Here is a 27,377-nt window from a genome sequence, read left to right as displayed (position 1 = left end):
AGTATAATAAAATATAATATTATTTTTTTGGCTTAAACCGTAGATATTCTTCACCGGAAGCAATCACTCAAATATGAGACTTCTAATTAAATTAAAATAATTTCACACCAATTAATTCACATACTTGATAATATAATAAATTATAACATTAAGTAGTAGAAAGTAAAACACTACACTAGAGGGACACTACACTAGAAAATACTATTTTCTCTAATGGTAGAACTTTTCAAAGAAACTTAACCTAAGTAAGACATTTGACCTTCCTTTTGTCATTTTTAAGTTAAATTAATAATTGAGGCAAATTTATCTAAATCTTCAACTCTTGAACGTGCTAATTAAGTATACATCCTTAAATGATAAATTTGAAGTTAAATTCTTTAAATATGTTGAGTAAGAGTTTCCAAAAAAATATGTTGATTAAGATTGATCATTTCTTTAGTTACATATATATATATATATAGAAAATATTTTAAGAGATTTTAGCGTGTTTGTTTAAGCTTTAAGAAAGTAAAAAATTCAAACAAACATTAAATTAATTATTCTATTTAGTTTGGGTATTTTTTTTATAAAAAAAAAACAGTTCAAATTACACTACTTTTTAAAATAAAGCTTTTTTTTTTTATAAAGTAACCACACAAAAATACTAGGGTGTTTGTGACTCAGATTGATTCGATTTTTAATTGAAAAGTTATTCGAACCAAACTTTAAAAACATATTCAGTTCGGTTTGGTTCAATTTTCATTTAAAATAAAATTCGAACCAAACCAAACCAATATTTTATAGTTTGGTTCAGTTTGGTTTTTGTGTTTTTTATTAAAATATTATTTCATTAACATTTTTATACTTTCTTTTCATATTTTAAATAAAATTACATTAAAAAATTATTGATAACAATTGACGAAACTTATTAATATGTTGAACCTTCTATGATAAAAATATGTAAAATTTTATTTATTTTAAATCAAACATATCTTTAAAAAAGTCAACTAAAAAAGAAAGTAGTATGCATTGTATAAGTTTCGTATACATCACACTACAAAATATTGTGAAACTCAAGTTGTACAAACATTAATTGCATAACACTAAAGTAATATAAGTGTTAGTACAAGTGTTGCAATTTGGTTCGGTTTGAAAAAACACAAATCGCAAACCGAATCGAACCAATCGATTTGAGAAAAAAATCATCCAAAGAAATTAAAAAAGAATCTCTTTGGTTTGGTTTTTGGTTTTTTTGAGCGGTTTTCAATTTTTATTTTGAACCAGTTTGGATTTGAACACCTTGACCAAATACATCTTCTACTTCTAAAAAAAACTATAAAACATAAATAACTTTTTTAATACATTCTTAAAAGGCTTAAATATGATTTTTATACCTAAATAATAGATCATTTTTAAATTACTACCTAAAATTCATTTTTGGTCAAATAACTATCTGGAATTTTTTTTTGTTTGAACATAATACTTGTCGTTAGTCCCATTTTGTTAAGTAATGATGTGACTTACGAAGTGTCACATCATCAACCCTTATCACTAACACATCATTACCACATCATCTCTTTCTTTTCCTTCTCCAACAGAAATCACCACCATCGTGTCACCACTGCCGTCCAACCCAGCGTCAGCACCGCCAACCATGTCATCCATCAAAAAATACCAACACATGCACCCACCACCCAACCTTCACTTTCTTAGCAACTTCTCTTTAACTTGTGATGGAAAAACTCAAAAAACAATGTGATGTAAGCTCCATTGGAGCTTGTAGGCCTAGGATCTTCTTCATCAATGGATTCCTTTGCTTCTTGAAAGATGAATGACAGCGGAATGAAGAAAGGAAGAGAGAGAGGAGACGCCACTTCAAGGAGAAGATGAGTCTAGAAGAAGTTCACCACCATAGGAGGTCATGGATAAGAGCTTGGAGGAAGAAAGAGATGAATGAAGGGAGAGGAAGAGAAGAGCACGAAATTTTGTGCTCTAAATAAGCTTTGAAATCTGAAGTTTAATATTCAAATGATCAAAGTTTAAGAAAATGCACACACATGACCTCTATTTATAGCCTAAGTGTCACAAAAATTGAAGGGAAATTTGAATTTCACTTGAATTTGAAATTGAATTTGTGGAGCCAAACTTTGGAGCCAAAATTTCACTAATTATGATTAGTGAATTTTAGTTATGGTTCAGCCCACTAATCTAAGATCAATTCCAAGATTCTCTACTAAGTGTACTTAGGTGTCATGAGACATGTAAAGCATGAAGGACATGCACAAAGTGTGACTATATGATGTGACAATGGGGTGTAGTAAGTAAATCCTCACCTCCCCCTCTAAAATTTAATTGGATTAGACTTCTACCAATTCAATTAAATTTATTTCCAACCACACATATCAAATATTCACTTAGTGCATGTGAAATTACAAAACTACCCCTAATACAAAAACTAGTCTAGGTGCCCTAAAATACAAGGGCTGAAAAATTCTATATTTCTAAGGTATCATACCTACATTATGGAGCCCTAAATACAAGGCCCAAAAATAATAAAACCTTAATCTAATATTTACAAAGATAAGTTGGTTCGTACTTAGCCCATGGGTCCAAAATCTACCCTAAGACTCATAAGAACCCTAGGACCTTCTCTTGCATCTCTGACCCAATCTACTTGGAGTCTTCTATCCAATACCCTTGCGGGATAGGATTGCATCACAATGTAAATCAAAATCCTCGGGATCCCTTTTGATTCCCCCACTTCAATTTTCAACTTATTTATCTCAAAGATTTCTCCTTTCTCCCCTCTTCTCTCTCTTTCGCCTTTTGGGTGTTTTCAAAACGCGCTTAAAAACCATGATGGGTGCCTTCGTCGAGGTTCACCCACAGTCGCACACGAAGGTGCTATCCCTAAACACCTTGTTGTTAGGGTTATGTTTCCGTCCTACCAATGATGAGCTTATTGACTACTACCTCCGCTCGAAGATCAACGAAAATGGTGATGATGTTTGGATTATTCATGAGATTGATGTCTACAAATGTGTGTTTTTTGCTAGAGAAACAAGAAAATTCCATTGTGGTGCGGAAGAGGTTTCTAGAGGAAAATGAGAGGTTAGATGGCATGGTTGACGGTGGTGGTGATTGTCGTTGGAAAAGAGAAAAAAAGAGATGGCGTGACAATGACGCGTTAGTGATAAGATTTGATAACCTGACACTCCGTTAGTCACGTCATCACATAACATAATGAAACTAACGACAAAAATTACGTTGAAACATTTTTCAGACATTTATTTGACCAAAAATAAATTTTAGATAATAATATAAAAACAACATATTTTTTAGATAAAAAAATCATATTTAAGTCTTGTTAAAATACATATGTATTTAAATTTTTTGCTCTTAAACAAACAAAGGAATCAAATTGGCATGCTTTAATTAATTTCATATTAGTCATTACCAACCATCATCACACGGAACGAGGATCGAGAAACACATATAAAAATCAAGAAAAGAATAGAATTGTCATTTACGATGTCAACTATACAACTACAAGTAGCATCACAACTACGTTCATTTAAGTCCCAATTGTGATTTTTCCCCGTTATAGTATATACTAGTACGACTAGTTGGTAACGGTTCCACGTCAATGTCACAAGTCTTCGTCACTTTATTTCACTCGCAGAATCCGAAAACGTAGATGGCTCCAATAAAAGCCAATGACGTACGAATTTGTGTGGGTCAATACATTCAATAAGAGAAATTATTTTTTTATGAATAAATATTAATTATTAATTTTTTATTAACAAAAATTTAATTAATTATTTTTTTAATCGTTCGATCCACCTTTTATCAACAAATGACTATTATTTTTCTAAGTTTTACTAATTATTACCATTTTAGTTTCTTAATTTAGGAGTCTTGTTTTTTAGTCTTCTAAATTCAAATTTATTGTATTTTCTTAGTCTTTGAATTTGAAAAAAAAAATACTATTTTTAGTCATTCTCACGAGTGATCGGTGAATAATAGATTAACAAATTGTGATATTTTTAAAATGTAAATTCCAATGGCTATAAATTAAAAGAAAAATGTTGGATGGTAAAAACAAAATGATGCACAAAAACTGTACGAATAATGTGGCTGAATGGTTTAATTATGATTTTATGATATCTTTAAATCACTCATGTAAGGTTATAAATTTCTCTTATTGGTCTAATTCCTTTTGTATGCATTTTCATACCATAAAATTAAAAATTAAATGTTGACCCCTAAAAATCATTACAAATTGTCAAACTATTATTCTCTATTTAATGCATATTTATGGGAGGGACTAAAAAAACATTTTTAAATCAAGAAAAATAAATAAATAACTTTAATTTAAAGGACTAAAGAAATACCCCTCTCACTCTTTCTCTCAAGATAAAGAACCATCCCCATCCAAGATTATTAGACTCACGATTCTACATAAAATCTTGAAGGCTTCATAAACTCGACTCGTAGAATCAAATCATAAATTCATAAAAGTTGAGTTTACTCAAATAAAAAAATATTAATATTCTTTTATATAAAATCATAAGTAAATATTTCAACCCTAAAATAAATGAAAATAATAAACTTTAACAATAATTCAATAAACTAACATAGTTCACAATCCACACTCAATCTAATATAAATTTATACTATACAAAACATAAGTTCTTAAAATAAAAACACTTAAAAAAATAAATAATTCAAATGTCCATCAATCCTCTAATAAAATCATCTCCAATGTCACCACCACCATCATATTTTGTGCAAAACTAAAAATTATAGGAGAACATGCACCCCAGATGATTTCATTGCCTTCTAAATGGATATGTTCACATCTTCAAGTAGGAAACCCAGAGACTGATGATTACTATGACTATAAAGGCCTTATGGAATATGCATGGAGCCACGCGGTTATATCAGACTAGCAATACGACAAAGCAAAACAATTATGTGATTTTAAACAATTTGAATGGTTTAATGAATGCAACAAGGCCATGAATGAATCGTCTTAACTATTAAAATAAATCATATGCAAAATATCATCATTTCAATAACACCAGTAAATGCTTATCACATGCAACATAAAGGGAAAAGAGATACCGAGAAGAACATAGACTTTTTGATCTCCCTACAAAATATCACAATTGATATACAAATTTCATTTGACTTGAACAACACTGTTGGTATACAAATTGTGACAAACACTACTAAAAAATGAGTTTTAACATCGTCTTATTAACATCAATTATTTGAAAAACGGTGTCGTTAAGAACTTACAACATCAATTTTTAAATAACCGATGTTAAAATTGACTTTAGTGCGGATTTTAACATTGGTTATTTTAAAACCGATGTGATAAGTTCTTAAGGACAACAATTTTAAAATAACCGATGTTAATTATACTCTTTTTCTTTAATTATGTATATATATATTTTAAGAAAATCATATATTGAGTTATTAATTATATTTTAATTTAAAAAATATAATAATTAATAAAAAATAACAAATTCAAAAGGTAAGCATTTAAAAACTAACTAATTTATATATTTTTTATAAAAATCATATATTGATTTATTAATTATAATTTAATTTAAAAAATATAATAATTAATAAAAAATAACAAATTCAAAAGGTAAGCATTTAAAAACTAACTAATTTATATATTTTTTATAAAAATCATATATTGATTTATTAATTATAATTTAATTTAAAAAATATAATAATTAATAAAAAATAACAAATTCAAAAAGGTAAGCATTTAAAAATTAAACTAAAATTTTAAAATAAATTATGTAATTTTAATTTTATTATTTTATGATTATAATTTAAATATAACACACATTTAAATTAATTATTGCATATTAGTTCATTCGAAAATTAAAAAAAAAATGTTTTTAATAGTAAAGGTAAACTTTTATTGAATTTTTATAGAATGTTGGTAAAAACAATTATATCATCCAAGAATTAAAATTTATTATTAGTATATTTTATTTAATTATTATAAAAATAAAAAGTTTATCATACATTTATATTTTTTATTGATGTAAATATGTTTTGATTTTAATTTTAATATGCATAAATAATTATTAAGATTATTTATTAAATTTTGAATTTTATAAAAAATATAAAATTTGTAACTTAGTTATAATATTTTATTTATTTAAATAATTTATTTCAAAGAAAAAAAATAAATTTTCCATAAAAACATTTTCACTCAATTATAAGTATAACAAGACAAATTATAAGTATATAAATTTTGGTTTATATAAAAATAAATATCTATCTTATGTACTACATATATTTATATTATTTATTAATTTATTAATATAATATACTAATCTTAATATTACATATTGTAGCATTAAAATTAACATATATATTAAAATACATGATAATAAATACTCACGCTTACAACATCTTAACAAGTAATTAAATGCATCATGCATGAATTGTTGCACTGAAATTATATATATTTGTGAATTTTATATATTATGTTACTTGTAATAATTTTTTTTAATGAAGTAAACAATTTTTTTAGATCCACAGATGCTAATTTTTTATTAACTAAAAATTCAAACATACCACATGTCAATCTTATGTCACTTTGAAGTAATTATCCCTTTGAAGTAAATGAATTAGTAGTATTAAATATTCATTGTCACTATTATATAAAAAACATTTATTAAATTCAGTACACGTTAGAAAATTAAACATTTAGAACGATTTATAACAATTTGTAAAAATCAACAGAAAGCAGAACGTGTTCCTCGCACCATATTCATCTAACATTTATAACGATTTTTTTTGTTTAAGATATTTTAGTAAACATAATTTTAAAAAAATAAAGACTTAGCAAGTTTTGTTCGTTCCCCTATAATACCCTTTCCGTCCGTAATCAATTCAATTGAGGGTTTTAGGTTAAACCTCCTTCTCCTCTTATTCCCCTCTTAAAAATAAACTTCCTCTTATTCCCCTCTTCCCTTTTTCTCCACACACAACATCCCTTACAATGCAGCCTCTCTCTCGCTTTCTCGCTCTAACTTTCTTCGAGCTGTGTTTGCGAGCGAAATCTTCGAGCTGAGAGCGAAAGGTGGCAAGTTGCTCCTTCATCAAATTAGTTATGATCTTTGTGACATTTTGACCCAGCAAACGGAATTGATCTCTTGCAGCAGCGTGCGTCTACAACCCTCCAATTCCTGGTCTTCTTCTCATCTCCCTTTACCCTTCGTCGAATCTTTTTTCCAATTTTTGTGGTTTTTCTGCTAATTGGGTTCAGTGTAGTGCCTTTGTCAATCAAATTTAAAAGAAAGGGGCTATTTTTTTGCGGGAGAATTGAAATTATGGTAAATATGATATTTGAGTTATTTATTTTAAAAGTTTGGGAAAATAGTAAAATTTTGTTCCTAGTGATAACTTAGTTGCTGAATGTAAAAAAAAATAAAATCTTACAAGTTCACATTTTTTCTCTCAAGAACTTTCTAAGTTAAGGGACTGTCAAGTAGTTTTCATAGAATGTTTCAATTATTATTATTATTTTCTTGTGGCCTCACCAAAACGGATCATTGAATCTGGTGATTCTAGAGTTTAGTGTTAGCGTGAACCAACTTCAAACCCTTGGAGCTAGGGATATCAAACTTTTTCTAATTTTTTCATTTATTATGACTTAAATCCACAACTTATACTACTAGTTGAAAAAAGTTTCAACTTAAACCAAAAAATTTGATTTCTGAATTTTAGTATGTAACTGCATAAAGAGAGTTGTGTCACGAGTGATCTTATCCCATTTGAATTGAACATAATCATCTCCAATAAATGATACATGTTGTTTAGATTAAAAAAAAAGGCAAAATTGCACTTTTGGTTCCCAATTTATCTCCAATTTCGGATTTGGCCCCCCTATAATTTAATTCACAAATTTGGTCACTCAGTTTTATAAATCCCTGCAAAATTGGTCCTAGAAGCCCGATTTGGACGTTGACCGTTAACCTTAGACGTTGACTGCAACATGTCAATGCCATGTGTCAACGTCGGAGTGGTTCCCTGTAAAAGCTTCATTTTTTGTAGGTAAAATTGTACTTTAGGTCCCCCAGTTTTACTCCAATTTCGATTTTGGTCCCCTTATAATTTAATTTGCACATTTGGTCCCCCAGTTTTATAAATCCCTTTATAAATTCAGCCAAATTTCATTACTGGAGAAGTTGTATTTCAAATTTTAAACAAAAATACCATTGTCATATATAGGTCACTTAAGTAGTCGTTTACACATAATGCCGCATGGGGGAGCAAAAAAAGAAAAAAAAATAGGGGATTATTACAGAACCTGTTAAAGTAAGAGATCTGAAAATTTCAGACCCAGGTTGGGATTCATGCGACACTTTCCTAAGTTGAACAACCCTGGAAGTGGGAGAGAGACAAAGAGTGATTTTTTTTTTCTAGATTTCAAGTGAGTGAAAAACTTATGATGAAAAAGAAGTGCAAGATTTATCAAGACCTACCTTGTCTCTAGCACTAATGGCTAAATCATTCAAAAAACCAATTTTGCAGGAACAATTTATAAAGAGATTTATAAAACTGGAGGACTAAATGTGTGAATTAAACTATAGGGGAACCAAAATCGAAATTGGAGTAAAACTGGGGGACCAAAAGTGCAATTTTACCTACAAAAAATGAAGCCTTTACAAGGAATCACTCAGACGTTGACATGTGACACTAACACATGGCAATCACATGTGTCATTGACACGTGACAGTCAACGTTTGAGGTTAACAATCAACGTCCAAATCGGGCTTTCAGAACCAAATTTGCAGGGATTTATAAAATTGGGGGACCAAATTTGTGAATTAAATTATAGGGGGACCAAATCCGTAATTAGAGATAAAGTGGGGGGGGGGGGGGGGGACCAATTTTGCAATTTTGCCTAAAAAAAATTCAAAACTTCAAGTTCTAGTCAAGCTTACTCACCTCAAAGTCACTTGTGTTAGTTATGGCAAGTGTGCTAGCTTAAAGTAAATATTATATATTATTATCATATACATGTTGCTTACTACATTATTTTGGCAACAATAAATACTAGCATCCAAAAACTACTGGTTAGAGCTTTGATACTGTTTCGAGTTGTTGGGATGCAAAAATGGGATCAAAATGTTGATCAGAGCCAAGCATATCAGATACATGCCTTAATATCTTTATGGTTCCAAAGTCTATATGTCAGACAAAATATATGCCTTTCCCTTTTTTATACTTAACTAGCTAAAATTCTTCTAGAAAATGCATAGTAATATATATATATATATATATATATATATATATATATATATATATATATATATATATATTATGATTTGAGCTGCATAAGTGAAGAATAATATCATAAATAATCTGGACATTTTTCTTTTGAATTGATCTGAGAGTTACTATGAATAATAAAAAATAAAATAAAAATGGTGTGAATGACCAAGCTTGTAGAGTCAGAAGAAAAAACTTTTCATTTGAATCACTTATGAATGCAGATGTCTTAATTTTTAATTTCATTTAATTGCACTTAATTAACTTCTGTTTATACCTTTACCATTTTGCAAAGGTTTAATCCATTAACATAATTATAAATTGTACCAAACTACTAATATAAGATAGTATGAAACTCTGAAGGTCATCATATCTCTAATTTATTTATTTATTTAAATAAAACAAGTAAGAAGAATAATGGAAGGCAATCATCGAATGGGAATGGTAGATTACTTCACTTATCCCCTTTTCCCCTTTCTCTCTATATAGCACCAACCATTTTCTTTTGTTATTGTGTGTGTACGTGACTTGTCTTTTGATCTTGTAGGCTATACTTGATTCAATAGGTTCCTTAGCTGAGTTTGCCTGTGAAGTGGAAATAACAGAGTAGGTGCTCGACATCCTTTTCACATGAAAATAAAAAATCTCATATACATATCCCCTTCTCCATCTGAAATTCTTTCTCATGTATGTCACTTGGTTTAAATAATTTTATTTATTTGTTATAGGTGTGAACCACTTCTAGATGGTTGTTTTTATATAGAGGTGAAAATTTAACTGATTTATCCATGTACTTATATATACTTCACTGCTCTAGTTATAATACTTTATTATTGAAGATGAAATTTGAAAAAAAAATGTGTCTCTCTCTCAACTTTCTTCTTTGTTGGCAGGATTTATTTTAGTTGTTCTTTCTCTATTTTCTAAGAACATTTCTCTGATGTGATTCTCCGTATGACAGGAGATTCACAAAATATAAAAAAAATTCTCCTATCTTTAATATGCCTCTTTTCCAAATTTAGAAACCATAGGGTCTAGGATTTTTTGACTTGAAACAGAGACAAGGAACAAATATTTGACTGAAAAAATTGCTTAGGAGGGAAAAAATATTTTGGTTATGATACTGATTGTCTACACTATTCTCACATGGTAAAAATATTATCCTAATCATTTTCTAACAATTTTGATAAATCCAGAAAGCAATTTTTTGAAACTTATAACTATTTCTTGTTTATATCATATGTGCTTGCCAGAAAGACTTGAGAATATTGTGGACAATTGACAACTTGTACAACTTCACTCTAAGTCAGTTGTAATGGTGTTTGTTTCTCATTTTATTTTTTCACTGTTGGGCTAGTGTTAGTGGTCCTAGGATACTTTGGAGGCTCCTAAGAATTTTCTATTTTAACCTGGATTCTATTAAAATAGACTTGGTTTTTCTTTAATTTTATTTTAAATTTTTTCAATGTTTAAGAAAGTGTTGTTACATGCAGATTGAAAGTCGTAGGAGATTTCTATTGGATCGAGTGGCCTCGGAATAATTAAGAAGGGGGGGGGGGTTGAATTAATTATTAATGTGTCTTGACTAATTAAAAATTTATCCTTCTTAATATTACTAGATTCAATTAGGCTTTACTACAAAGTTATAAGAAAGTAAAGAACAGAGACAATAACTTAGACAAAAGTAAAGCGGAAATAAAAAGTGCACAGTGGAAATTAAAGAGTGTAGGGAAGAAGGAAACAAACACAAGTTTTTATATTAGTTCGGCAACAACCCGTGCCTACATCCAATCCCCAAGCAACCACCGGTTCTTGAGATTTCCTTTAACCTTGTTAAATCCTTTACAAGCAAAGAGGCACAAAGGATGTACCCTCCCTTGTTCTCTTTGAAACACCAAGTGGATGTACGCTCTACTTGTACCACAAATGATGTACGCTCCAATGTGTTAAGACAAAGAATTCTTAGGCGGTTAGTCCCTTGAATCTTTGTAAGGGGAAACAAAAGATATCTCAGGCGGTTAGTCCTTTGAAATCTTTTGTTTAGAGGGAGGAGGAAGAATCAAAAGGATTCTTAGGCGGTTAGTCCTTTGAATTCTTTTGGCAAGAGGGAGAAGGAAGAATCAAAAGAATTCTCAGACGGTTAGTCCTTTGAATTCTTTTGGCAAGAAGGAGAAGGAAGAAAAGATAACACACTTTTGTTTTCTGTAGAATTTCCACTTGCAGAAAAACAAAGTCTTGAAACCAAAGTTTAGAAAGCTTTTTGGCAAGAGTTTTTGCAAAGAAAAACAATGGGCAATGGTCAAAAAAGATTTGAAAGAGATATGTGTTTTTTGGATGCTTGTAAAATGAGTGCCAAGGTCTTGCTTTCATAGACTCTTCGTGTCTGGTAAAAAAACCATTGGAAGAGTTATGACTTTTGAGAAAATCATGTTAAGAATTATAACTCTTAACTTTTTCTTCAAAACTATTCACTGGTAATCGATTACCATAATGGTGTAATCGATTACACAATGTATTTTATGAAAAGTTGTGACTCTTCACAATTGGATTTGAATTCCAATGTTCAGATTCACTTGTAATCGATTACTAATATAGTGTAATCAATTACACTATTTGAAAATCATTTTGAAACGTTACAAATCATTTGAAAATATTTTGAAAACCAATCTGGTCACTGGTAATCAATTACTGCCAACTGGTAATCGATTACCAGAGAGTAATCACTCTAGTAACTTTAGAAAATTTGAGAAAATTCTTTTGTAAAACAAAACTGTGCTATTTGGTTTTTGAAAAAAATCTTTTAATACTTATCCTATATGAAGTCTTGACTTGTTGCTTCTTGATTTCTTCTCTTGAATCTTGAATCTTGGGTTGAATTCTTGATGCTTGATCTTGAAGTCTTGAATCAATCACTTGGGCTTTTTGGCATCATCAAAATTGCTTGGTTCATCATCATGAAACTTGCTTCTACAATTTCGTATCATCCGCTCCTAGGATCAAGATGGGTGAGTTGTCTCTGGGTGTTTCATGAACTCTCTAGCTGTTGATCGGACTATTTTTCTTTCATGGAAATATGACTTTATTCTTTAAATGTTTTATGCAGGTATCGTGTTGCAGAGGTTGAATGGATACAAGATATTATGCCACCAGAAGGAACAAGTGAAAGAGAGAGACTGTAAGTTCACTAAAATTTTGTTATGAATGTGTTTGTAAGCTCACTGGCATGTTGGATAGAATGCTAGTTTATTTGACTATGTGCATGCATATGAGATTTTTTTTTGGGTGTATAATAGTGGTAATGGGGCTTGTACTTAAGATTCCATGCAAACTACTCTAACTCCCACTGTTTGGCCGACCCTAGTGGTTTGAATAATGAGATCTTTGATTGCCCTTCAAGTTTATATTCTTTTATGCTATAGTTTTAAATGTTAAGGCTTAGCTACAAGTCTGATGACTCTTTAAATTGAATGCATTATACTGTAACAAATTGATCCATCTTTGTAAGTAATAACTTAATTGTTATGTTGTTACAGTTAGAACAACAAACATATAATGCAACTGAAGATGCTAATTATAAATTTACATATCAACATCAGTTATTTAAAAAACCGATGTTGTTAGTGCCAGTTAACATCGGTTTTTAAAAAACCGATGTTGATATGTAAATTTATAACTTTCTTTTTTCAAAATTCTTATCATATAACATCAGCTATTTAAATAATCGATGTTGTATTTATTAGTTAACATCAGTTCTGAAAAACTGATGTTAACGATATTACTTTCAACATCGGTTAATAATCGATGTTGAAAGTCTTAAATAACCGATGTAAAAATCTTATTTTCTAGTAGTGAAAGAAACCTACAAGTTCCCAAAAATGAATATCACAAAGTTATATGGAAAGAGTCAAATCAAAAGTAGAAATTCAGAACAAAGTGAGACTATGCAAGAGAACCATTGTGCCACTCTCCTAGACTATAGTCAACCAATTCAACATATTAAAGCATACAAAGCATGCGGTGCAGTATTCTTCATTAAGTAAAACTGACATAATCAAATAGTATCTTAAAAAAAACACAAGGGATCAAGATTATCTCTGAATTAACTCTACAAAATCATCTTTACATCTCTTATGATAGGGAAACTCCAATTTCCTTACAAAGGAGAGGCACCTCCAGGCTCCAAGTAGGAGAAGCAGTAAACTGTTTCGGGTAATCTTGTCTTTCACTCTACCTTTTTCCTTGGCAATAACATAGTGTGTTGAAAGCCACACGGCAGCAGAAACATCAAAAAATAATTTAATTGGGGAATTAGGTAGCACGTATGTTAGTGAATACTAACTTCATAGTTTCCATCCCCTCCACAAGGCAAGCAACCCTTCTTTAACAAACTATTATTCCCCTAAGCACATCCCATGAGAAAACTTGGACAGGCCTCTAAATACAAGAGGCAGACAAAGGAATGCTATATCGAAGAAAAAAGTATTTGTATCAAGAGCATAATGCAAAAAAACATAACCCTAAACAAGTTATAATATCATCAAAATATTGCCAACAAGTCAAGCATATACAATCTCTCTAATATCTAAGTTACACAACTTTCTCCACCCACATCCTCAAACTCTAGCACATACAATATAAATCCAATCTAATCGAACAAGTTGAACACGCACTTTGCATTTGATGCAAAAACCAATTGTAGAGACAACAAAACTAAACTAAAGAAGCAATACCTTGCAAATGCTGGCAGATGAAAATAATCAACAACAAGAGAGAAAACGGTAGAATCTGCTGAATATCATACCTCTGGTAAGTAGAGGACGATGATGATGAAGAAGAATCCCTAGCACCAACAATCCCATCATCCAAAGACACCAACAACACCCTCTCCTCCGTCATTCACTGGCGAGACGACAACATCCTGCTCCTCCCAACCACCGCCTCCTTACCGCCCAGCTCCCCACCTCGGCCCCTCGACGAGGACGGCGACAAACTGCTCTCCTGCTCGTCGGCCCCGATTATGCGTATCGCAACATCCTCAACAACGTCATTGCACGTATTCTCATCGGAATCAGAGGCCGAAGCAGCGGCCGAATCAGAGCACCTCAGCACAGAGTCATTTTCGGGTTTTCATAAGTGAGTAGCTCAACACCAGCACGACGCCGTTTTGGTTTTTGTAAACTCGTGGACTCGTAGCAGACTCGCGAGTCTACCCAAACTCACCCGAGTCTGCGCTAAATCAGACGAGTCTACTCCATTTTTGATTTTGCTTCCAATTTAACTCGCCGAACCTTAGTGGAATCGTAAAATCATCCGATTTTACGATTTAAAACCCGAGTTTAACAACCATGTCCCCATCAATGGAATTTTGATTTAGTTATACTTTAAATCTTTATATTTTACTTTATGCATGATAGTGGTCACAATAATATTACTTGTTAACTTTAACGCCAATGTAGTATAAAATATAAAATATAAAATGTTTTTATATTATCATTCAATCACAAATCATGATTGATATGATTTTTAAGATACTTTTATAAAAGTTAACAAACTTATGATAAATGACGGTTTGTAATTAAATGAGAATGTAAAACTATTTTATATCATCAATGTATTTTTTTCCTATTAATTGTTTATATTTACTCATCATAACTTTTAATCATTAAGTCATTCGTTTCAAGTTCAGCATAATAAATAATAGTGGAAGTGTGAGGTAACATTTAATTTTTATAACTATAAACAGATAATTAAAAATATATGAAATATTTTTAAATAAAAATTAAGAAAAAAATATGACTTCTAATATTACATTTTATGTATATGTTTTTATAAGTACTTTATATTTTTTATTTATCACTCTATAAGATTAATATTGTATCAAATTTCCATTATATTCTCATTAATTATTGAATGTAGTATATGGTAAGAAAATTTTAACAATTTAAAACCCAACTAGATAAAAAATAATTAAAACTATATGATTAAAATTATGCATAAACTAAAATAGGGATGTACAAGTAATCTACAAACCTAATTTAATTCAAACGGATCCAATCACTTTGAACTAAGTTTATTTAATGTTTACCCAAGCCTTCAAACACATTTACGTACAGATTGAAACACAGACATTAATTTTTAAATTTATGAACCTTGTCTGTTGATTTTTTTTTATGTGACATATTATTATTATTATTATTATAATTATTTAGTTGTTCACTTACTAAATTTTTTTAAAGATTTTTTTAAATTAAAGAAAAATTAAATATTAGTGATAAATGGTTTGTTCACTCACTCATTTGAAGTAACTCCTTGACTGTCCAAATTGATAAGAATTGGATATGAATACTTGCAAAAGATATTCCAATACTCAAGTTAGATTTTAAACCAATTATATAGAAAGAATAATAAACAATAGTGAAAAGTTGATTTACCTCAAGAATTTAACCCCTTTTATACATATCTTAATGGGTCCTGGGGTGTGTGTGTATCAACGAAATAAACGTCTTAAGAGGATGCGGTAAGAGTAAGACATTGTGACGCAATAACTTAATTGGATTAATATCAACCATTGGATTTAAATAAAACAAAAAGGTTAGGATGTGGAGTAACTCTTTAAAGAGTTACTCTTGGAGTAAGTGAATCTCTTCTCTCACCCTCTATATATATGTGAGAAACAATATAAATTGAATTTAAAACTTTAGCTTAAAACTTAATTTGGTCCTCAAGTTTTATTAAAGTGTTATCAATTCGATTCCCATATTTTAAAAAACTCCAATTAGGTCCTTAAATTTTTAAAAATGTATCAAGGTTGCCTTTTTTTTGTCAATTTAGACTAACATCGTTAAAAAATGCTTTTTTGTCTTCGTCTCTTCTCCTTCTTCGTATTAACGCCGATGACTCCCACCTAACATCGCCGCACCACCCAAGGTAGTCGTGACGGTTGTCGTCGGCATCTTTGAACACTAGATGTTCCAAATCTAAGATCCCTCTTCTCTCATTTTAGATTCTGTAACTTCCACCGTTGCTGCCACAACATACCTCTCTTTGTATGGCCGCGATTGGCAGTTCCAGATTTAAATAGTTTGGTCATCGATGGAATTGGCAATTAGGGATTCTTGTGGTGGAACTATGAGGTGCGAATATAGTTGAGGAGGTCGAGGAGTGTGAAGACACATCGTTGGAGCTTGTAGTTCCACACCTTGATTTTGTAAGCATCGCCTACCAGTGAGATTAGATTAGAGTTAACGAGGGTTGGGTCTGGGGAAATGATATATAGATCTAGTTAGTTAGTTCGGATTTGGAAGTAGTGGAAATGGATGCTATGGATGAGGTCGTCGTGCTCATAGAACTTGTCGATGAGGGTTTCCATGTACACCCCTTATTGTCAACTTGTTAGTGGGTCACACTCTATGATATTTTACACAATGATACTTCACTCAACATACTTATTTATCAGAATCCTCCACTTGTTAGAACCCTCTATAGGTATCTGTTTCTGAGACCTTAACTATTTGCTTCGGCTGCTTCTAGGATCAATGATTGCCCCACAAACCAACACAAGACTTTTCAACATGATTTGTCCTGACTCATACGCTTTTTGGAAAACTTTCTAGAAGTTTACTCATTCCATAACTACTCCAAGCCAAATACCCTTAACTGTGAAGTTCTTACATAATAAACTACCGAAAAATAGATGCATATTGTTGGTATAAGTAGTATCAGTTAAGTCCTTTAAGTCATCTTAAATTGTACAGTTCTATACTTACACAGTCTCAATCTCTGAATCTCTCTCATTCCGGTGTGATTTGTTTGGAGTATTACATCCCATGCATTAGTCCCAAAGCTGGATGACAATGCTGTGGAGACTTACAAGGATCCATGTCCACTTGGGGTGGAAACCCTGGTCTTCACTCTATTACTCTTCGTCTTGAATTTTGTCAACATCTTCTTTTGATATAATTAGGATTAGGTTTGAAATGAGTGAAGAAGAAAGAGGGTTTTAGGAAGATGAGATTCAAATTTGTGATCCCTTGTTGGTTTGGGTGGTGCGGTAGTATTAGGTAGGGGTCATCTGCGTTAATACAAAGAAGAGATGGAGACAAAAATATTTTTTTTTAATGACATTAGTTTAAATTGACAAAAAAAAAACAACGTTGATGCGTTTTAAAAAATTTAAGGACCTAATTAAAAATTTTTAAAATATGAAAACTCAATTAAACATTCTAATAAAATTTGAGGATCAAATTAAATATTAAACCTAGTACTTTAGATTTACCTAATAGATGGTGATGTTGTATGTCAGTTCCATATTAATTGTTCCTTTTCCTACTTTGTATTTTTTTTGGTGTAACCTCTCCGACCATTTATTAACTTTTGATTTTTTTTATCCGTTTTATTATCTTGTTGATATATAGGTGTCCTTATTAGTGTTTCTTCCTCTCTTTTTTGTCTTTCAAAATATCGTTACTTGTATTAATAGTTTCATACTTGCAACCGCAAGTTTCCACAAAATCAGTACGCCTGAGAGAAAACCTTGGCCAAAGTTTTAATCATTTATCATTTTATTTGAAATTTTAGTGGCTTACACTCTATTCCTATGGAATCTTTTGTCTGTTGTAGTTTTATAGGGAAGTTCACAATAGATACAGTAATAACATAATTTAGTACGTAGAAAATTGATAAAATGGGTTTTTAATTAAAAATTAAAAAAAAATATGCTAAATATTTTCGCGATGTCAATTAATTACTTGTTCAATAATAATTATTTTTGAAAGAAATAATTTCTTGTTTTGCAAAATAAACAGTTTTTTAATTATGGAATAAACAAAAAAAAACTAGTATATATGAACATACACTTGCTTGAGTCAAAAGCTTTGACAGGATGATATAGTTGGAAGAGTAATTTTTTATGGCATTTGTTGGAAGACTTTAACTCATTTGGATTTTATAAAATTAATTTACAATTTTTATAATTTATTTTTAACTTAATCATTTCAATAGTAATTCTTTTCACTCATTTGGTCCTTTTTTCCAAATAGTCACAACAAACTTTAAACTCATTATTATGTCGTTTCATTTAAAATCTGTTAATTCATTAGTGATAAAAATTCTTTTGCATTGAATATGCCACACTGTAAATCTAGTGTACTGTAATTGATTTTTTTACTCATTATATATTTATTGTTTTAGTTGATAACTTGATATACTAAACATTCTAAATTAAAATAAGAGAAATATAATGAAATAAATGTATTTTTGTAAAAACAATAACTAAAAAAAAGTAAGTAATTTGTTTCATTTTAAACAATAACTAAAACTGTTACTTTAAATCTCCCTCTAACCATGATTGGTTATATATATAGAGCATCCCTAATAAATTTTGTACGAAGATTCCAAACCAAAACTGTTAAAAAAAAACATATATAAATTTCTAAAAATGTAGGAGATTAAATATTTTTATTAAATAAAAACTTATCATAGCTTAATGTTGTGACTTGTGAATCCATTAATTATATTTGATAAGGAAAATGTCTCTATCTTACTCTAACATGATCATGCAATGGTTAGTTAACAATACAACAGACTCATTGTTACATGTCGTTAGTATATCACCGTTAACAAGCAAACGGATCCTAAATGAAAGAAACTAGCCATTATACTATTAATAATTGAAGTTAGATAGTAATTAACATAAATTTAAAGTTTCTTTTACGTACCAATTTGTAAAAGAAAACAAATTTGAACTGTGAAGGGGATTTAATATACCTTTCTTTCCTTTATATTATTCCAAACATTTTGTGTTACTTATTTTTTTTTAATAAACTATGTACCGACAAAAAAAAAAAACAGCGATGCAATTGTCTTTGAGTTATTTTATTCAATATTTACATATCGCGCTCGCCTTAGAAAAAACTATTTATACATCACATATGTATATGAGTATGGAAAAGATTTTCATAAGAAGATTAAATTCACTTTACAGATTTTTATCATTTGAAAGAGTTGCCCTCAGAAAAAAATAATCATTTGAATTGTTTTTCTTACTATCCATTAGAAGATAATCTTAATTAGTATACACCAAAAACTCGTATATATAATTTTCTTTTTTAATTAAGATACGATATATTCTGTTGATTTTTGATCGATAATTCTCACAAGCAAAGTTGTGCGATTGTGATGATCCCAGAATTCAAACTTTACACATTGTACGGTTAAAGTCCCTTTCATTGTAACTAATCACTTTACGTATTCCCAAGTTCTTTGAAATTAAATGACTTAATCTTGGATTATATTTTCACCAAGAATGCTTTGAATTAACTTTAACTTGCCTTTTTTCCATATTGCTTCATAGTTTTTATTTTCATTTTTATCTTTTGATTTTAACAAAATTCCTCCCTTATCTTCTTAGCACTTGTTTGGATGCACATCCATTGCAATAAACGTACGTGAAAGCTAGTTACATAGCCTCTTGTGTCTTTTTTTTTTTCTCTCTTCACTTTTGATCTGATCATGAATTTAAAATAGAGAGGTGGATCTTGATGATGAACCAAACACATTATAATTGAAGAAAAAAGAACTTTCGTATCTCTTCAAGCCAGTATTTTTTATATTATTTTACATTTATTAACTAATTCAATAACTAATTTTAATTAACAACTTTTTACTAAATAGATCTTTAATATGGAGATTTTTATATGAAAATTATGATGCTTCATAAATATGTTTGGAGAGAATTTTTTCAGAGAGAAAATATAACTTACAAAATACGATATTTTTCCCTTTTTCTCTTTTCATACTCATACACCGTTTAAAGTCACAATAATTTATGGATTTATTATTTATCCTTCTTGATATATTCGTACCTATAAGGGGCAGTTAAACTCTTGAGTGTTGACAATCAATTTCAGTTTTGTACAGTTTTCATGTATAATTGGTTGGGGAAACTTGACTATCTCCTACTAATTGATTCCCCCCATTAAAATTACTTGACACGTGTACGCACGCTATGCGTGTGCACATATTTTCAGTCATATCAATTAACATGAAACTTTAATTATATTTTCTTTTCACCGATAGATTAGCTTTTGAGTTATGACTAATTGCATAATATTTCATAAATTAGCTTAATTTTTGTCTTCTGTCCTTGAAAAAAAACACGGCATGGACTTAATTTGTTACACATCACTATCTTAAACTCCAAACATTAAGATCCTCCTAATCGCTTTTACTTTCTGGTTAAAAATTAAAATTCACCTCGTTGATTTTATAGTCATATGTTTCAGTTGCATCCGTGTTAACTTTCCAAGCTTGCCTTATTAAATTCAAAACTGATTTTTGATAGGAACACGTTACCCCACTAATCACAAATTTGTTTCTCGTCTCTTCTCCGAATTTTTTTGGAACCAACGATGCTCCCGATACACTGAAGTGGACAAGTTTTCGGTAAATGAATGAATGGGAAAATAAACAAATGGTGCTTGACTTCTATGCCTTAGTTTGTTGGAAACTTCAAAGTTTTTCTAAGACATCCAAACACGTCTTAGGTAGTCGTCAATAATCACGCACTCGTATGCAACCACGAAAAGGGAAATAACTCAACATTCAAACCGCAAGAAAATGGAACCAATTTTTTAGAGAAAGATTTTTCTTTGTTTATTTAATGAAAAATAAAATAATTAATTAATTGAGAAAGGTCTAAGACTTAGCCAACGTGTGTGAACCTTCCAAACGCGTGCATAAGTCCATTAGGGACGCGCAGTTTTACTTTCCGACAAATATATATACCCCTTTAGTTCCTTTCCCAAATCATTGTGCCCATTTCTTCCTTTCTTTTCATTACATACGCAAAACCCATTTTACTCCCTCTTCCACAAAAGAACAATATCTCTATTTTCCAAACTACACACATCATTTAGAACCATGTCTTTCTCTACCAAATTGCCTTTGGTCCTCTTATTTTCATCCCTTTTCATCCATGCATCTTTGGGTGAGTACATCAATGCACCATTCTACTTTTCATTTTTTTCATTTTTATTTTAATGATAATTTTCTTATTACATATAATCCATGTAACCGACAACACTTCTTATTCTTGTTGTTGTAAGATTTCTCATGACATAAATAAAATACTACTTTACAAATTGGCAGTTAAAATTTAGTGATAAGTTTTCTCATTACGTGTGATCCATGTAATTGGTATAACATGATGAGATAAGACTTTTGTTGTGTTTTTTTTTTTTGGCTAAGCACTTTTGTTGTTGTTATGGTTTTAAGGTTTCTCATGTATATTACATGAATGGAATTTATGAATTGACACCTGAAATTTAGTGATAAGTTTTTTGATTAAGTGTGATCTATGTAACCCACGTCACCTGATTAAATAAGACTTTTGTTGTTGTTATTGTCTTTAAGTTTTCTGATGACATGTGTGGAATTTATGAATTGGCAGCTGAGATGGTGTGTGAGGACCTGCCAAAGGAAGTGTGTGCTTTCTCAGTAGCTTCATCAGGGAAGAGGTGTTTGTTGGAGACTGAGAAGGCAGCCGACGGTGGCGTCGAGTACCAATGCCGGACATCGGAAGTGGTGGTGGAGAGGATGGCAGACTACATAGAGACAGACCAATGTGTGGAGGCATGTGGGGTTGATAGGAACTCTGTTGGGATTTCATCTGATGCCTTCTTTGAGCCTCAATTCACCGGCAAGCTTTGCTCTCCTGCATGTTACCAGAAGTGCCCCAACATTGTTGACCTTTTCTTCAACTTGGCTGCTGGAGAGGGTAAGAATTGTTCCTTGATAATGCTCTATCATCATCACATTCTTTTGTCCAATTCAACATACTCTAAAAATTACTTTTCAACACAACGCCAAATTAAATGTATATTTCAAGTAGCTTTTCTCTATAATTCCTTATAAAATGTCAAATCATCTTACATATAGAAAGAGTACAATACATACAAAACAAAATATTAATGGCAAAACCATTTATATGTAATTGTTAAATAAAATTCGTCACCAGTAGATTCTTTTTTCAACCAGTATAAAGAAAGGTGTAGAAAAAGGTGATATAAAATAATTATAAATAAACAAAACATGGAAATCATTTGGTAATAATTCTAATTTCCAAAACATGTATGCACGATCATAATTAACATGTTTGGTAGTCGTTTGTTTTTGAACTTTGGTTGCAGAATTGACCCATTAATAAAATTAATAGTCGTGGTCATTAGGTACCGTCTCAACATAAAGAGAAAGAAAAAGAATAGTGATGTCTCTTCTGAATAACTTTTCATAAGTGGAAGTTTAACTAACAAGAATAGTGATGCCTCTTCTGAATTACTCTTCTGCGTGTTAATACATGCGTTGTTGTTTGTGTTTTCTTAACTAATACAATAACCCCATCTCAAAAATAAAATATAAAAAAACAAGAAAAAATATGCTGCATGTTACCTTTTCTTAATCATAGGGCAATTCTAATTCATGTTCTGCTTTTTGTCTCATGCTTTCACCATTCCTATGAAAGCCATATGACACCAAATACCCTAGAACTAGAAGCCTAGAACATTTTAACTTCAAATCTAATCAAGGTATATATTTTATGAAACAAAGAAATAATTTTTAAAAATAACTGTGACAGAATATTTGTATTTTTCTTATTTGATTACCTGATGGGGAGTCTTTATTTATATATATTTTTGAGAGAAAAAAATCATGCATTTATAATGAAAAACAATTTTATTTTATCAAATAATCATAAATTACATGATAAATCTATTGACTTTTACAATAGTTAATTACCTTCAAAGTCATGTTAACATCCATTTGTGATTAGATGATTATAAAATTATTTTATAGTGTAAATATCTAATCATTAATTAAATTATATATTTTTCTAAGCATAGATAATAACTAAGTTTTCTTTGATGTGATGCAGGGGTATTTTTGCCAGAACTGTGTGAAAAGCACAAGACCAACCCTCGTCGTGCCATGGTTGAACTTGTGAGCTCAGGAGCTGCCCCTGGCCCTGTTTCTGACGTGTCAGAGGCCATTATTGCATCAGCACCTGCCCCTTCTGCCCTGTAATTTTGGTCCCTTGAAATTTCACTCTCCTTTTGCAGAGATGGTGTGAAATTGAGGGAGACATTTACCATTATTATTATTGTTATTGTGTCACTATATTAGAAAATGGAGAGTATATTGCTTCATTTTTATGGGTTGAGTTCCGATTAATGTAACGGTAATCAAGAGTTGCGCGTGGTGTTGATAGGTTTATGTTATGTTGTTGTTTTCCAAGTTTCTCAAATTTTGGAATTGGATTTGTTTATGCTTAGTATATTCGTTTATGAACCAGTAATAATGTGAAATATGTCTTAATATGTGCTACGTAAATATTCTTATCATTTTGCTTAATTTTGCAGAGTAGTCACATATATGGGTTCATACTCCACCATTGATATAAAAAATAGTGATAGCAACGCATTCTCTATCATAACTTTTTAATGTTTTAAAATTAAATGGATTAAATCAATAAAAATATTGATTTACGCTTTGTTAGTTTAACTGTAGTTAAATCATATGATCAAACTTACAATAATTAAATCTATATTTTTAATATTAATAATATTTCAAATAATAAAATAATATATAATTAGAAAATCAAGATATAAAAAATTATAAATTAATATCAATAACTAAATTTCAAAATATTAAAAAATGGAAAATTTTAAAATACAAGTTCAAATAACTTTTTGGTATTGATTTTTGTATCAATCATGACCGGTTTCCAACAATTTTGAGACGAGTTAGTTTTTTAGAGGTAACAAACCAACTACTAGACTAGTTTCGAGTTATCATTTGAATTGCCAATCTTGTCTGATTTTTTAAAGCAATATTTTTTTTAACATACTTTCTATCATTAGTTAATTTTTTTTTTAAAAAATTTCAAAATCATGAGTATGAGTTATTAAATAAGAAACAAGACCCATAAAATTTCTTAATTTTTTAGAATTTTTTAATTAGTAATAAAAAGTGTGTTAAAATATATATTAAAAAATGTGTTACTAATATAATCTTTCTTTCTTTTCATATTTTAGAAAGTGAGAGACTGAGAGTATTTCATAACAAAGATCGAGCATATGTGACCCGTGGTAAATCGAAGACACTTCCTGCTTACAAATAATTTATGGTTGGGACAGTTCTAGATTCTACTTTAGGCCTAAGTTATTGTTCACTAAGCCAGATTGGGAATCCAATCTCCCCTTAACTAAGAAAAGAAGCCATTAATAACACTTGGCACATCTTTTTTTAAAAGACAAAATACGGCATCAGATCCTAAAATGAAGTGAAAAAGAAAAACATATTTGGCCACCTTACCAACTTGGAATTAGACCATCAAAATTGGAATTTGACGCCTGACTTCTAGAAATAGAATTCCTCCTTCTCATAACAGTTTTGAAGAACTGAAACCAAGTCAAGAAAACCCTTGCCAACACATAAAATAAAAGCTAAAAATTCTTAATTTATAAAAAAATTGAAAAGATTAATTATTGGCAGGGCAAAATATGTTTACCTTCGTATATTCACACAAGACACTTAGAGTGCGTTTGGATAGAGAATTTTAACTGATTTAGAATTCATTGTTTGGATGCTTTTTATGAAGAATTTAAAATTTGGAAATTTTAAAACAGAATTTTAAACAAATAAAAATCTGAAATTTCAATTTCCTTCTAAAAGGTGAGAAATTGAAATTCTCTTCTTACAGTATTTTTTCAAGAAACACCGTCTGACCTCCTAAAATATCTATCGGGTGTGAGCATATAGGAACACATATAACTAGCACACCAACCATATCTTCTCTTTTTTTTCATTCAACTTTTTCATCCTCATAATTTTAATTTTTTTATCCAAACACAAAATTTTGAAAATAAAAGAATTTAATTGAAGTATTTGAAATTCTTAGAATTTAAAATTTCTCAGAATTTTAAATTTTTCCATCCAAACACACTCTTAGCTTTTTACGTAATAACTAGTATTGGGTCTGTGCATACACACGGATCAGACGCTTTTTTTTTAATTTTAATAATTAAAATACATAGAATAAAAATAAATAAATGAACAAACCCAGTAAATAATGAAATTAGCATTGCAAATATAATATGCTCGTCAGACAAAATATACAAAAAAGTTAAGCAGTCATAGGCAGCATTTTAATTATCAAACTTGAGTGACATAGCGCGATTAAAATCAAACTGAAGCGTTGTGTCCTTCAAAATGTTGTTGGTTGTGCAGAATTCCTTCCATCTTTTAGCAATCTTGACAATTTTCCTATGGGTGTAGCAAATATTCAACTTGCAGTGGATCTCATTTTCATTGTTGTTGAAAAATAGGATAAAGGAGTGTAGATTCCACACCTTTAACACATCTGCAATATCCTTTGGTAGACTCTGCAAAATGTTGTTTTCAGAATAAGAAGGAACAATGTTAGAAGTAAACAAATTTTAAAGGAAAATGAAATTGCCACTACTATAAGAAACTTTTCTAAGACGGTAAAAAATAAGATACAACGATGGTCATTGACCGTCATAGAATCCCACGTCGTGGAAACTTAAAACTTTCAATGACGGGTCAAAAAACATCGTCTTAGAAAGCGATGAACTTTCAAAGACGGTGCTTACGTCAGTACCGTCCTTGAATTAAATATTATTTTTAATTATTGATATCTTTTCTACTTGATATCCCATAAAAAATATAAATAATTAAAAATAATTAATATTAGCATGATTGTAATTAATATTAATAGTAAAATTTATTTTAAATAAATATTTAAATGATAGATTAAATCAAAATAAGAGGTTTGTGTGTTATTTATATTTAATCTATCATTTAAATATTAATTTTATAAATAAATTTTAAAATTAATTACAAGAGATTAAGAAAATAAGACTTACTGAAAATTAAACACTCATAAGCAAGCCAGATAAATTGACTAGAGACATTGTCGTAGATATGAATGAGACAACATGCAAGTTACATTATTTGATGGTACACTAAACTAATCAGAGCATCTTTTGAAGACAAACCAATAAGAACATACATTGAATTTATGAAACAAACCAATAAGAGGAAAAAATAATAACAGATAAAAATAAGATTTCACCTTGCACATTTGGGTTTGAAGACAACCTTGGGTAGTGGGTACACAACAAAGACACATTGAATTTGTGAAACAAACCAATATGAACATCTAGTTTGTCTGCATATTCTACATGAAAGGTCCCAAAATAAAAAATGCACATAATACATTGTATCTATCCAACAATTCTCCTAGGATTAGACATGATATCACTATGCAACCTCATGGACTCAAATAACTGAGCTGTTGTGATCCAAATTTTACTAAAAATAACTTATAAAATAGAATGCAGTAATGAAGAATTTATTTAATTTGAGAAAAAAGAACAGAGGGAAAAGAGGTTTATATCACACGTGCCACTCATTTGTTGATTGTTGAATTTAGTTATAAATTGGAAAAGACCTCATAATTAAGTGATAACAAAATAAAGCTCAGGGGAATAGAATGACAAATGAAATCAGACCAAACCACTCATTTTAAATCTAAAGTTTTCCCTAACAATAATAGCAATAAAAGAAAATTCATTACCTATCTCAAACTCTAATAATGTTTACTAATGGATTCTTCAAACAAGTAGTTATTGCAGTGAACAATACACCATAATTTGGTGTAAACCATGTGCATCATCTACACCAAGGATAGAGAATTTAAAGTAATAAACACATGGATCCAAATTACCCTATGTTAGGTGATTATTTATAGCTATAAACATGCAGACAAAATGTCTCATTTTCTCTTCCTAAAAGAGTAACATAACTATGTGGAGATATTGATGATAAATACACGAGGCAGGAAAATAAGGTTTTCTTCACTACTTATAACACTAATTGAATGTGTCATCTTGGTTGGGAATGGATCTATTTATGTTAAAATTTTATCACTATCTCTCTCTTTTTAATATTTACAATTTTTTTATAAGGCCTCGCCTATTTAATATTTACAAAGAAAGAGAAAAATA

General features: G+C 30.0%; 1 protein-coding gene and 1 long non-coding RNA gene across 2 annotated transcripts; both read left to right on the top strand.

Moving 5' to 3' along the window:
* The first annotated feature begins 9,849 nt into the window (after positions 1-9,849).
* Positions 9,850-10,808, top strand: LOC114406026. Its single transcript, XR_003665323.1, has 3 exons — positions 9,850-9,897; positions 10,020-10,056; positions 10,785-10,808. It is a non-coding gene; the product is annotated as an uncharacterized LOC114406026 (long non-coding RNA).
* Positions 10,809-21,092: 10,284 nt separating this feature from the next.
* LOC114415338 lies at positions 21,093-23,687 on the top strand. The gene is made up of 3 exons (XM_028379975.1): positions 21,093-21,277; positions 21,740-22,066; positions 23,222-23,687. The coding sequence occupies exons 1-3, from the start codon at positions 21,211-21,213 to the stop codon at positions 23,368-23,370; spliced, it is 543 nt and encodes a 180-aa protein (XP_028235776.1). The 5' UTR covers positions 21,093-21,210; the 3' UTR covers positions 23,371-23,687.
* The last annotated feature ends 3,690 nt before the right edge of the window (positions 23,688-27,377 follow it).

Source organism: Glycine soja, chromosome 1 (genome assembly GCF_004193775.1).
Source record: "Glycine soja cultivar W05 chromosome 1, ASM419377v2, whole genome shotgun sequence".
NCBI lineage: Eukaryota > Viridiplantae > Streptophyta > Magnoliopsida > Fabales > Fabaceae > Glycine > Glycine soja.
The sequence above is the reverse complement of the archived record's forward strand: the minus strand, read 5'-3'. Positions and strand labels throughout refer to the sequence as shown.

Bases quoted from the DNA above. Each gene is read 5' to 3' on its own strand.
- LOC114415338 (XM_028379975.1), top strand. From the start codon at position 21,211: ATGTCTTTCTCTACCAAATTGCCTTTGGTCCTCTTATTTTCATCCCTT. The intron at 21,278-21,739 runs GTGAGTACATCA...ATGAATTGGCAG, and splicing joins TTTCATCCATGCATCTTTGG to CTGAGATGGTGTGTGAGGAC. The intron at 22,067-23,221 runs GTAAGAATTGTT...GATGTGATGCAG, and splicing joins CAACTTGGCTGCTGGAGAGG to GGGTATTTTTGCCAGAACTG.